The sequence below is a fragment of the Schistocerca serialis genome, chromosome 4 (genome assembly GCF_023864345.2).
Source record: "Schistocerca serialis cubense isolate TAMUIC-IGC-003099 chromosome 4, iqSchSeri2.2, whole genome shotgun sequence".
Taxonomy (NCBI): Eukaryota; Metazoa; Arthropoda; class Insecta; order Orthoptera; family Acrididae; genus Schistocerca; species Schistocerca serialis.
The window spans coordinates 286,772,422-286,786,932 of NC_064641.1; the positions used below are offsets into that span (position 1 = coordinate 286,772,422).

Sequence of the window (14,511 nt, forward strand, 5' to 3'; positions counted from 1 at the left end):
AGAAGGATGGAGGGAAAAGATCTTAAGTAACAGAAGGGAAAGGCACCATGATAATAATATATGTATTAAGAAATATTAATCGTAAGGATGAAATGCTGAAAGGGAGACAGAAAGAGAACAGTACTAACAGAAGTTCAAGTTTGGTTGACTAAGGAAATTTTTGATTTCTAATGTCATTACAAGTGATCTGGATCTTTGTTTCAAAATCAGTGTGATCATTTCTAGTATCAACATATCTTCAAATAATTCCACTGTTGAGGCTTTGGTTCACTGGGCATAGTTCTGACGAGGAGACAGTTAATGTAATGAATAATATATTGAAATACTTCACTGAATTGTAATATATGTAATGAAAATCCACTCTCAGTGTCACTTTGGATAGCAAATGATAGCAACTGAGGATTCCAGGTGTTGCACTGCTTGTTACCATATTGAGATTGAAATAACAACTATTATGAGACAGTCTTAATGCTTTAGTAATATATTCTTTGAAGTCAGGGATGCATTCTTACCTATCACATATTCCAGAATGAGATTCCAACCTATGAGAAAGGCTATAAATTCACCTACAGTAACATAACTGTAAATGTAAGCAGATCCTGCACGAGGAACTCGAGCTGCAAACTCGGCATAACACAAACCTGTGAACAATAGAGTGTGAAACATTTTAACATTTTTGTACATTGATGACTCATTCCAGTTTTAATTTTATCATGATTAATTTATGTGTTTCACTTCAGTTATTTAAGAAGAGAAAAACAAATAGGACTGTATATCCATATGTGACTGTTATATCAGATTTGAGATATTTCTAATAGTAAAAACAATAATAGTAATTTTAATATAAATGATAACTGCAATGATAATGACAATGAACATAAATACAGGTCCTACAAGAGGTAGAACAGTTTTACTGAGTAATGCGGAGCTGTGTGTCCCACGCTTTAATCTCAGATGTTAGTCACACTATCTCTCAGTTTCCACTGTAACTGTTCCTTACAAGTAGTAAGAATATTTGTAGGAAAAAAATAAATGTCTGATCTACTATGATGTGCTTGAAAAATTTCTTCCCATTACCTTCATGTAAATTCTCCATGAATAGTGTAATTGAGTCAGTCTTTATTATTCAGTGAAACTGTATGTTTTCCTTCCTAGTTTAACCTGATTAATGGGGATGCTTTATTGCTATCATTTGAATATCATGGTCAGATAAACCATTTGTTATAGGCTCATAGTTGTTTCATAAAAGACAGTTGGATTTACAAGTAAATTATCAATTACTGTTGCATTGTGACCTTTTATACATATATGTCTACATCTATAATCAGCAAATCACCATGAAATAATAACAGAGGGCACATTCCATTGTACTAGTTATTAGGCTTTCTTCCCATTCCATTCATCTATGGAGTGTGAGAAGTATGACTGTTTGAATGCCTCTGCAAATGCTGCTATTAATTTAATCTTGTTCTCATGATTCCTGCATGAGCAATAAGTAGGGTCTTGTAGTGTATTTCTAGAGTAATCAATTAGTCAGTTCTAAAAACTTTGTAAGTAGTGTTTCTTGGGATAGTTTACATCTGTCTTCTAGAGCTTTCCAGTTCAGTTTCTTCAACATCTCTGTGACTCTCTCCCACAGACCAAACAAACCTGTGACCATTTGTGCTGCCCTACTTAGCATATGTTCAATATCCCCTCTTAGTCCTTTTGTCTACAGGTCCCAAACACTTGAGCAATATTCTAGAATGGGTCACACAAATGATCTGTAAGTAATCTCCTTAGTAGACTGATGGCATTTCCCCAGTATTCTACCAATAAAGCAAAGTATACCATCTGCTTTATCCACAATTGAGCCTATATGATCATTCCATTTCATATCCCTATAAAGTGTTATCCTCAGTATTAGTATGATTTGGCCATTGTGAGGTGCATAATTTTACATTTATGAACATTTAAATGAAGTTATCAGTCCTTCCACCACTCTGAAATCTTATCAAGTTCTGACTGAATATTTATGCAACTTCTTTCAGACAGTGCTTCATTACAGATAACTGCATCATTTGCAAAAAGTCTGAGGTTACTATTAATAGTGTCTACAAGGCTGTTAATATACAATATCAATAGCAATGGTCACTACACACTACCCTAGAGCATACCTGAAGTTACTTCTACATCAGACAATGACTGTCTGCCCAAGATAACACATTGTGTCCTCGCTACCAAAAATTCTCAACTCAGTCACAAATTTTGTTTGATACACCATATGAGAGCTTTTGACAATAAGCACATTTATGGTACTGAGTCAAACGCTTTTCAGTAATCATGAAATAACCACATCCATATGACTACCTTTATTGAAAGCTTTCATTATCTCAGGTAAGAACAGTCTAAGTTGAGTTTTGCATCGTTAATGTTTTTGGAATCCATGCTGGTTGGTACAGAGGAGATTATTCTGTTTGAGGTACCTTATTGTGCTTGAACTGAGAATATGTTCTAAGATTCTACAACAAATCAATGTCAAGGATATTGGTCAGCAGTTTTGTGGATCACTTCTACTACCCTTCTAATAGACGTGTATGATCTGTGCTTTCTTCCAGCTACTGGCATAGTTTTTTGTTCAAGACATCTATGATAAATTATACTGAGATGAAGGTCTCAATCAGCTAGAACTTTAGTGTAGAATCAGACAGAGAGTCCATCTGGTCATGGAGCTTTGATCAACTTTAATTGTTTCATTTGTATCATAACACCACTGACCTAACATTTATTTCACTCTTCTTTTCACTGATGTGAAGATGAAATTGGGCAATTCTCCTGGGTTTTCCTTTATAAAGGAACATTTGAAAATGCAGTTATGCATTTCATCTTTTGCATTGCCACCCTCAAGCTCTCAAGCTTTGGTGCCACTAACAACTTTTACATACAACCAGAATTTCTTAGGGTTGTGTTAAAGAACATTTGACAGTATTCATCTATGGTAGTTATTGAAGGATTCCTGCAATGATCTCTTGACAGGTTAATGTATTTTATTTAGCATCTCTCCTTCTATAGCCTTGTGCTTTGCTTTACTTCTGTTATACAGTAGTCTCTGTTTCTTTAGAAGTTTCTTTATAACTGTATGTCATGGAGGGGTCCATAGCATTATGAATTGTTCTAGTGGGTACACACCTATCTACTGCATGATCAACTACTCTTTTAAACTTGAGCCATAGTTCCTCTACCTGCTTCTGCCCTGTGCTGCAAGTTTCCTCATTTGGAGATGACACTACTGTTTTTTTTTCTACTTTACTGAACATATATGCCTTTATACTTGTTTTAGTTGTCCTTTGTACTTTGGTAATCATTGTCACCCTAACTGCATCATGGCCAATGATACTGGGTTCGATGTGGACATTATCAGAATGGTGAGGTCTATTTGCTGCCATTTGATGTGATATATTTGCATCATGGGTGGGATTCTGAACTATCTCTTCTAGCTAGTTCTCAGAGGAGATATTTAATAATGTTCCACAGGATGTTTCCTCATGCTCACACTAAGAAAACTGTAATTTTCCCAGATGATTGTTGGATGATTAAAGTATCATTCAATGATTACAGTATGTTTGGGGAAATTTTGTACAGGCAAGCTGAGGCTACCTATAAAGTTTTTGGTTAGAACAGAAGATGAGTCTTGTGGATGATAGAAGGATCCATTTACTATTTTATGCCCACCTGTGATACTAGGACCTGCCCAAATAATCTTGAATGCAGCTTCAACTCCTATCCCGTTGGATTTGAGTTTCTTGTCTACTGCTACAAGTACACTACCTTCATTTCCCACTGGCCTACCCTTTTGATATACACTTAAAATTTTCCCAAAAATCTCACTGTTATCAATTTCAGATTTCGACCAGCTTTCTGTTCCTACTATTTTGTGAGCATCACTGCCTTTCAGGAGCACTTCAAACAAATTCTTGTTGAGAAAGTTACTGTGGGGGATTGGACCAAATTTGGAATCTGTGCATGCTCTTGATCAGAACTATGTGAGAAAAAAATTCTTCACATACAATTGCTGCTCAGTTATTTTTATGGCATGTGATTAGTACTGCCTTTAACAGCTTAATGGAGCTTAAAACATTTGCTATGGGGGCCTGTTGGAACTGCTGCCTTGTATGTTTCCAAGCCTATTAGTGAGGTACAGCACCCAAAGAGATGGTCAATGTAGTACTCACAACTGTGGCATAGGTCATCTTTATTCTATTTTACAATCCCCCTGTTCCTGCATTAGGCAAATGCATGACCTGCTGTTAAAGAACCAAACTTTTTAAGGGTCAGTAGATATACTGAACGTTCTAGATGGTTATTAGTTTTGGTGTGCTTGCTCAGTACTACAATAGTTCACTCATGTTCAGTAATCTGAAGTAGAATTACAACTGCATAGCATGCCCATTGAATTTTTTAGCCTACTGGAAAGCAAGTCACAAAATCCTCTAAAATTCTCAAATCTTCTGAGAAAGTTGTTTATACCTGATCTCAACCATGTTCCAAAACAGTTGTTTTGTACTCAAAGTAAATTACAACACCTTTACTAGAAGACCTAAACATAGTCCCACTCAGTATAAGACTTTACTTACATCTATTCAAAATGGGTGCATGCTAATATCCCCCTCCTCCAGATCATGCATGCATTCTCCCTTCTGATTGACTGGAAGAAAAAATAGCCAATCAGCTGCATAGTTTTTTTATGGGCAACATGGTAATTTCTCTCCTTGACCAATCCCCAGTTCTGAATTTACTTTAATCAGTTTCAAAACTAAATATTTTTTGGAAAGTAAATAATTGAAAATAATCTTATCTATACTTGCCCTAAGGACAATATATATATTTTACTTCTCTGATCCTTACACCAACTACATTAAGCCCATCATACCATGTATATGACACATTGTTCTGTTGTTCCATATGATTCACACTCTCATTCACACTAATTCCAAGATTCATGTACCACATACATGCTGCATGCACTCCAACTCTCAACTCACACAACATCACTAATGAAAACAGTTGTGTCAAACACTGAAAACAATAACTACTGTATGAAACTGGTACATTATGAACATATACTGTTCTGAATAAGATATTATTTATGTAACTATTTTGCAACAAAAGTGTTTTGATTAAGCTATCATTTGACACATACGAAAACTTATTAATGTTTCAAAATGTTGCTTTTAGTGAAAAGTTATATATATGTTTTTAGGTCATTTTATGTATCTCTGAAATCATTTCTAGTATGAAACTGAAACTTATACACTAGTTAATCATTGTTATTCTGAAAGGCTTTATATAATTTCATCTCAACTCATGCACAGTAAATGACTTCATTAATTCACAGATTGGTGCATAATTTAAGCAATTTGCAAAGTGTATATGTGTGGGTGGGCCTGCAACTAGCAAGTGATCACAGAGATGAAAGATGATAAAATTTTCCAGTGTCTGAACTCATTCAGTAGGGCACCAGTGTCACTGAGATGAATCTTATAGCTTTATAACCTTCTATGCAGAATGCTATACCACAGGTGCACCTGTGCAATCTCTGTAATGTTAAAGTGATATACCATTATTCATAGCACATCTATAGATTTAACATTAGGTATTTCAGATTCCTATAATGATATGAGAAGCTCATCTTTCTTACTTGACAAGCTTCTTATGTTCTGATGGAAGATCAGTTGTGATTGTTACTTTTTCTGCTGTTGAAGCTGCCATTTCTTCCCCTCACTGACTGTTACAATTGTGTCTATTCCTATTCAGCAGCTCTGTCTTTTAGGAAAAAAACTCTAAAATGGCCTGGGAAAAATGCTGGAAATCACTGGAATTGTACAGTTAATGCTTGTGTTACACTTGAATATATCTGAAAATTAGTTGTTTAAGCAACCTCATACTGGATATGTTCAGAAGCAGTATGTGTGATGTAGTCATGCTATATGCTCGATGTACTAGGTTCTATTCCTTCATTCCAAAAAAAAGAAAAAGAGAGAGACAGAGAAGAGAGATATGGTATTGGTTTTTGTCAAAAGACTGTATCAAGAAGGATGATTCTTGGAAAGAAAAGAAGTGATCTGGCTAAGGCTACCCCAGAAGTCCAAAATAACCTCCAATCTCTGCTTATTGTCTGAGGTCCTTCCCTTGAATCCATTTCCCTCCCCACTCCTATGACACCATGCACATCCACCTTCTACATGCTCCTCAAATTCAACAAACTCACAAATTCTGGATGCCTCATTGTAGCTGGTTATTGTGGTACCACTGAAAGGATTTTAGCTCTCACCAACCAACATATCCAACCAGTTGCCAAAATCTAGCTTCCACATCAAAGACAACAACCACTTACTTCATTCACTGACTCTCCACCATCACCACCCCTTTACCTCCTGGATCCCTACACATCATTGTTGATGCTACTTCCCTCACACCAACATCCCTCACCCCCTTGACCGACATAGGTCAAGTGTACTAACATATAATCTACAATGTACCTTTGATGGGAATATTCTTCCACAGGTAACATTGTAAGTAACACAATATGCGCATAACATTATCGTATCATAGAAAGGGGAAGTATTTAAAGCAGGTAAGTTTTACTTACTGTGCTGCATAATTGTTAAATTCAACTATAAAGGCATCCAAGTTCTCGTGAAAGAGTAGTGGGCCAAACTTAAATTTAAAGGGAAACGCGAGGCTTGATGTCTGAACATGGTGTGCTGCAGTCAGGAGAGAAACATGGTGGTCAATATAACAGGGATAAATTAAACCAGACGTAACAATGATTGGAAACCTTCAAAAAAGTTTTTATTTCTCAGCAGCAGCTGATCGTTCAGAAGGTTTTCTTTATCAGATAGCAAGTGTTTAAAAATCTGCATCTCTTCCAGAATATCTAGCCTTGTTCCTTTTACCTCACAGTGCAACAGCTTAGCATTATTTGAAGGATTGGGTGCATGGGCCATTTGGATGAGGTGCTCGACAAAAGTTGAACCCCGTGTGTCGTCACCACTTCACGTTAGCATATGCTCTGTATATGTTGCTGACAACACTCTACCTGTTTGGCCGATGTAAAAGCTGGGGGCACTAACTGCATGTGATTTTATATACCCCAGAGAGAGACAGTTTGTCCTTAGCTATTTTTAAAGAGTGGATTAAATTTTTCTTAGGGCTGTTATTGGTAGAATATGTTTCCTTATAACCATGCTTCTTTAGAATTTGCCCTATTCTGTATGAAGCCTTACCTATAAAAGGAATGGAGATTATGTTCAGTTGGTTATCATCTGACATGGTACCTAATGTAGATGAAGTTGTGCTTCTCTTGTTATTTACTCTCTTGTTATAGAGTTGTCTTACAGTGTCTGGTTTATACCCATTATTTTCAGCAATCACTTCGAGTGTTAATAATTCATTGTCCAATGCCTTAGCAGAAAGGGGAATAGTGAGTGTTCTATGTAAACTGGAATGAAAGAAGGCCATTTTATGAGATTGCGGGTGCACAGAGTCAGCTGGTATGATATTGTCAGAGAACATACATTTTCTAAAGATGTTAAATTCTAAACAATTGTCTACTATAGTGAGATTGAGGCCTAGATAATTCAGCGTTCTATAGGGAGATTCCATTTTGAGAGTGAAATTTATCTTATCATGGAGTTCATTGAATGTTGAAAAAATCTGGTCTATATCTTCCTGGAAACCATCAACTATGAGAAGTATATGATCAACATATCTTGTGTAAAATGTTATTTTACTTGCTGTCTCTGTATTATTTACAAAAAAATTGTGATTCCATCACACTCATGAATATTTTGGATAGAATACTGGCCAGGGGCTTCCCATTGCTAACCCAAAAAGTTGCGAATATATTTTTTCATTAAAGGAGAAGTAATTGTGTTTCACGACTATGTTCAAAAGGGTCATAAGTTCATCAATCTCAATATCTGACAATTTCTTGTGGAGACACAGGTTATGTTCTAAGATGCTCAATGTTTGGTCTACAGGCACATTGATAAAAAGACTTGTAACATCAAGTGACGCAAGCTTTGATGTTTCTGAGCAGGTTAATGCTTTCAGTTTATTTGCTAATTCTAGTGAATTTTTAACTGAGTAGTTTTCTGCGAAAGCAAAATTATCTTTTATCGTACAGTGCAGGTATCTGGCTAGCTTGTGGTATTCACTATTAGTGCTGTCCACGATTGGTCGAATCAGGCGATTGTTCTTGTGGACTTTAAATTGACTCTTCAGGGTGGGTGTTTTGGGATTCATATTTATGAGCCATTTTTTTCGAAACTCCCCTATCAATTTTCTGGTTTTGTGGAGGCCTGCTTGTATTTCTTTTTGTAAGGCTAGGGTGGGATCTTTATAAATAGGTATAATACCATTTTCTGCAAAGAACATTTCTGTCTTTTCTAAGTACTCTGCTTTAGAGGCAATGATCACGGAATTATCTTTGCTGGCTTTAGTGATTATGGCATCGTTACTTCTCAATTTCTGATTGATATTATTTAAGGTTTGTAAGTACTAGCATCTGTTTGTGCATAGGTTATCTCATTTTCTAAAATTTTACATGACTCATACGTTATCCGTGTTTGAACTTTTTTTTCTGTTTTCGCGCATTCTAAGCCTAGTTTAAGGTCCACTATTAATTTATCTATAGCGTGTGCCTTTGTAACATTGGGTTTCATGTTAAATTTTATCCCCTTTGAGAGTAGCTTATTTGTTTTATTTATTACTCGGTCATAAAAGGTGGGTTTCACTACTGTTTCACTAAGGTTCTGTTGCTCGTCGCACCTGATAGCCCTATTAGGTAAGTTGGATAATTTCTTAGCATATCTCGCCGCGATTTCTTCTTTTCGCTTACCGATCCATTCCTTGGCCTGTGCCCAAAAATTACCTATTTGAAAGTTATAGTATTTCGAGTACTACTTCAAAATTTCAAGATATAACATAGACACTATTTCCTTTAAACTATCCTTTTTCATGTATAGGTCTGCAATTCTATTGTTGAGTATCTGTGTGACGAACCTTTTTTTGAGGGTGGGGGATTTATGGCACAATTTCCCAAGATAGCCATTAACAAATTTAGGGATCAGCTTCGACTGTTTCCACTGGTTAATAAATGAAATTGTCAATTCTTACATCTCTATTAAAGCTGTCTGCTGCATAGCATCCAATATGAAAAAGGTGTACGTATTCTCCATACTGCCATCCATTTCTAAGTATTCTGTGGAAATTTTCGTACTTGGGCCTAGTGAAAATATTTCTATAGATCAGATATATTATTTAGTAATAATTGTTCATTGAATAGTTGCAATTACATGACTTTTTACTGATTATTTACTCTAAAACATTTTACCTAAGGGGTGGGTATTCAGATCGCACAGGCTGTGAAACACCCATTAAAGTCAAGCATATTGTGCTTAGCAGTTTGTTCTCCCACTGAGTGAATATCTGCTCTTACCCACCATTTGGTTGTGCACCTTTATTTAGGTGGACATCTGATTGTTAGTCATCACACAGATGAAAAAAAATTACAACAAAGCTACTGTATGACACAAATACTTTCATAAGTGGCCTCACCTCCTATAGGATAGGATATGCCTGTACTGAAATTGGAATAGGATTCACTGGGTGGGTGCACAGGGCAGGTCTTGCAGTTGGATCCCCCACAGTATGATGATCCAGGAAAAAGGGTTGGGAGTTGGTCTGGCATAAGAATGGATCAAGATATTTTATAGATTGAGAGAATACAATTTTAGAGGAGTGGAAAGGATGCTGCAGGGAATTTGCCTCATAGACATTGCACATTTATTTGTATGTCATGAGTAGTCATGAGTAAGGACATAGTTGGCCAGTTGTGTAACAAGTGAGGTGGTGGGTTTGGAGTTGGGAGGACACTGGAAGAAGTAGTGTTCAACAGTATCAAAGCCTTGGGCATGTGAGATACCGATGTGTGGGAGGTAGCATCAGCAGTGATGAGCAGAAGCCAGGTTGTAACAGTATTAGGAAAGTTGAGAAGCAATGATGGAAGTGGTTTGTATCCTTAGTATGGGATGCTAAGCTGTGGTGATAGGTTGGATATTTGATCAACAGGTCAAGCTCTACTTCCTCTTTCTACAATGCTGTCCAACCCATGAAGTTTCCATGAATTGCCTAACCAAAGAAATTCCATTCTCTGGCTGCCATCCCTCCTGCCACAGTAACCTCCATATCTTCAAATTCTAGCAAGACATGTTTTCCAAAATTCTAATGCTATTGTTGCTGGGATCTGCAGTCCAAGGGCTGGTCTGATGCATCTCTCCACACTAGTCTATCCTGTGCAAGTTTCTCTATATCTGCATAACTATTACAACAGACATCATTTTCAACATTCTTACTTACCTTGGTCTCCTTCTACAACTGTACACCAAAACAATCTCTCCATTTTCATACTGACTGTTACCTGATGCTCTAGGATTTCTTATCTATAGTTTCAAACAATGGGAACTCCAGGTAGGAATATCAACAATTTAGAAAATACAGATTTCTGCTTACCATAAAGATGACATGTTAAGTTGCAGACACTCACAATTAAAAGACAGTTACGAATAAGCTTTCAGCCACAGCCTTTGTCAGAAAAAGAGAAACACACACCATTCATTCACACAAAAACACAAGACCTTAGTTAATCAAATCGTGCCTTAAATTCCTTATCTTCCCAATTCAGTTCCATACTTCTTAATTAGTTATCCAGTACATCTTAAGTATTGTTCTATGTCACCACATTTCAAAAGCTTCTATTCTCTTCTGGAATTAACTGTTTACTATATATATTTCATGTTTGCATGGTGCTATACTTCGGGTAAATACCTTCAGAAAAGAATAGCTAACACTTAAATTTATATTGATTGTTACATATGTAAATAACACTTTTCCCACAATCAGCAGATGCATTTTATACTCTCTCTTCCTTAGCCATTGTCAGTGGTATCAAAACTCATCTACTTTGTGTACTACTGCATTTTCTACTATAAATTGCCTGCTTTCATTTGACCACATTCCACCATGTTTTACTACAAAAAATGTTTCAGAAATGATGATGACAGCTAAGACTGTTGAAACTGGTTGTTACAAAATTTTTACACTTGTTGATATTTACCTTATAAACTCTTTCCCAGACACCACTCATTTCATTCATCTTCTCTACCAAGTCCTTGACAGAACAACAATGTCTTTAGCTAACCTCCAAGTTTTATTTCTTTCTCCTGTTCTTTAGTTCACTTTCCAAACTCCTTCTTGGTTTTCTTTAAGGCTTTTTTGCTATAAATGTATGTTTGATTTTTCTCAGTGTATCGTCTAAGGTAACTCATAGGGTCAAATATGTTTCTCTTATACATACTATCTGGTCACAAAATATCCAGACACCTTTGCCATTATGATGGCTGGAATTCTGCTGGAGATTCTTTCAGTGAGGTGTTTGTGGAGGAATGGCAGCCCATTATTTCTCAAGAGCCAAAACCACAGAATGTAGTGATGCTGGACACTGGATTCTGGAACAAAGTTGCCATTCTGATTCACCCAAAAGATGTTACATTGAGTCCGGGTTGAGTTCTTGGGAGGCAGGACCATTTCAACAATGTTACTGTCCACAGACCATTGCCTGACAGATGCTGATTTATGAAAAGGAGCATCGTCATGCGAAAGGCTATTTACAATTTGTACAGAAACCAGATGGCAGTTATAAGAGTCGAGGGACATGAAAGGCAAGCAGTGGTTGGGAAGGGAGTGAGACAGGGTTGTAGCCTCTCCCCGATGTTATTCAATCTGTATATTGAGCAAACTATCATTATCTCCAAATTGTTCCTCCACTGTATGCAGCATGCAATACTGTAAAATGTGTTCATCTCCTTCTGCATTTAGCATTTTCTTATGTACAATAAGGGGACCATATCCTAACAACAAATAACACCCCATTACTGTAACACCACCTTTTCTGCATTTCACTGTTGGCACTACACATGATACCGGGTAATTTTCTCCAGGAATGTACCAACCCCAACACCCTTCCATTGGACTGTCACATGGTGTGGTGTGATTCATCATTCCAAACCAATTGTTTCAAGTCATCCACTGTCCAGTGGTCTTGCTCTTTAGACCACCTCAAGTGTTGCTTAGCACTGACTACAGAAAATGTGTGGCTCATGAAGACCTGGTCGACCATTTATAACATATATAGACTGCTGGTATCATTTTGAAACTCTTGAAAGATTCCTTCCATTAACTTTTTTCCAATCACCCTCTGCAATATTTGACAGTCCCTGTCAATCAGTACATGAGATCTGTCTGGTCTTGGTTTAGGCATGTATGTTGCTGCATATTTCCATTTCACAATCACATTACCAACTGTCAACTTGGGCAACTTTAGAATGGTTTAAGTGTCTCTGATTATTACTCAGGTGACATCCACTGATTAGTCCATGTTTAAAATCAATGACTGATCCAATTGCTGTTACTGCTCTTCTACTGGAAGTATAACACTTTCTGTTCCCTTTCATATTGGTGGGTCCACCTATTGTAACACCTAATGGTCAATATTTAATAATAATTCCAATCCCAAAGAAAGCAGGCGTTGACAGATGTGAAAATTACCAAACTGTCAGTTTAATAAGTCATGGATGCAAAATACTAACGCGAATTCTGTACAGACGAATGGAAAAACTAGTAGAAGCTGACCTCAGGGAAGATCAGTTTGGATTCTGTAGAAATATGGGAACGTGTGAGGCAATACTGACTCTACGACTTATCTTAGAAGCTAGATTAAGAAAAGGCAAACCTACGTTCTAGCATTTGTAGACTTGGAGAAAGCTTTTGACAATGTTGACTGGAATAATCTCTTTCAAATTCTGAAGGTGGCAGGGGTAAAATACAGGGAGCGAAAGGCTATTTACAATTTGTACAGAAACCAGATGGCAGTTATAAGAGTCGAGGGACATGAAAGGCAAGCAGTGGTTGGGAAGGGAGTGAGACAGGGTTGTAGCCTCTCCCCGATGTTATTCAATCTGTATATTGAGCAAACAGTAATGGAAACAAGATAAAAATTAGGAGTAGATATTAAAATTCATGGAGAAGAAATAAAAACTTTAAGGTTCGCCGATGACATTGTAGTTCTGTCAGAGACAGCAAAGGACTTAGAAGAGCAGTTGAACAGAATGGACAGTGTCTTTAAAGGACATAAGATGAACATCAACAAAAGCAAAACAAGGATAATGGAATGTAGTCGAATTAAGTCGGGCGATGCTGAGGGAATTAGATTAGGAAATGAGACACTTAAAGTAGTAAAGGAGTTTTGCTATTTGGGGAGCAAAGTAACTGACGATGGTCGAAGTAGTGAGGATATAAAATGTAGACTGGCAATGGCAAGGAAAGCGTTTCTGAAGAAGAGAAATTTGTTAACATCGAGTATAGATTTAAATGTCAGGAAGTCGTTTCTGAAAGTATTTGTATGGAGTGTAGCCATGTATGGAAGTGAAACATGGATGATAAATAGTTTGGACAAGAAGAGAATAGAAGCCTTTGAAATGTGGTGCTACAGAAGAATGCTGAAGATTAGATGGGTAGATCACGTAACTAATGAGGAAGTATTGAATAGGATTGGGGAGAAGAGGAGTTTGTGGCACAACTTGACAAGAAGAATGGATAGGTTGGTAGGACATGTTCTGAGGCATCAAGGAATCACCAATTTAGTACAGGAGGCAGCGTGGAGGGTAAAAATCGTAGAGGGAGACCAAGAGATGAATACACTAAGCAGATTCAGAAGGATGTAGGCTGCAGTACGTATTGGGAGATGAAGAAGCTTGCACAGGATAGAGTAGCATGGAGAACTGCATCAAACGAGTCTCAGGACTGAAGACCACAACAACAACAACAATGGTCAATTCTGAATTACATATGCTTTTGATCAGATAGTGCATATGGAAAGAAAAATGAATAATATTCATGTTGATCTTATAGTACTGTCTTGATGATACTGTCATCACAGACTGCTTCCTAGCAGAGTGTTGATTCCATGTAGTTATTTGAATTTAAAAGTATCAGAATGTAGGAGTAATTGCAAAAACTGAAAAAAAGTAATTTTTTTCAAAATAAGGTGGAATACTGACTTCATATTGTTGTTAAAATATATTTAACACTAGCAAAATAAAAACAGAAGCGCCCAGAAAGCTCCAAAACCAAAAACCCAAACTCAGATTCTGTCAGTTTGTGATGACAAACTATTATGGTAATTCTTACTAAACCTGTCTAGAATCCTAAGTCCTCTGTATTCACATGCTAGCAAACTGGAGTCTGAGTGGAAAGCAAAGTGTGATAATAAAGATGCCAAATGTATGATGCTGTCATAAAAAGTTTTGTGTCATTATGACCCAGTATTGCCATTAGTTTTAGCCTGTGATGCTGCTGAGTCATACATGGGTGCATGTCTTTGACCTGTCTTTCTTTATGGGCTGAAAGACC

The 14,511-nt window shown here is 36.9% G+C and overlaps 1 protein-coding gene across 1 annotated transcript in view; it reads right to left on the reverse strand.

The window, feature by feature from the left end:
* The window catches only part of LOC126474399 (cationic amino acid transporter 3-like), a 147,107-nt gene that overhangs the window by 91,329 nt on the left and 41,267 nt on the right, over positions 1-14,511 (reverse strand). The window contains exon 3 of the mRNA XM_050101868.1: positions 513-641. Coding sequence (XP_049957825.1) covers positions 513-641 — 129 coding nt within the window. The remainder of the gene's footprint in view (positions 1-512; positions 642-14,511) is intronic.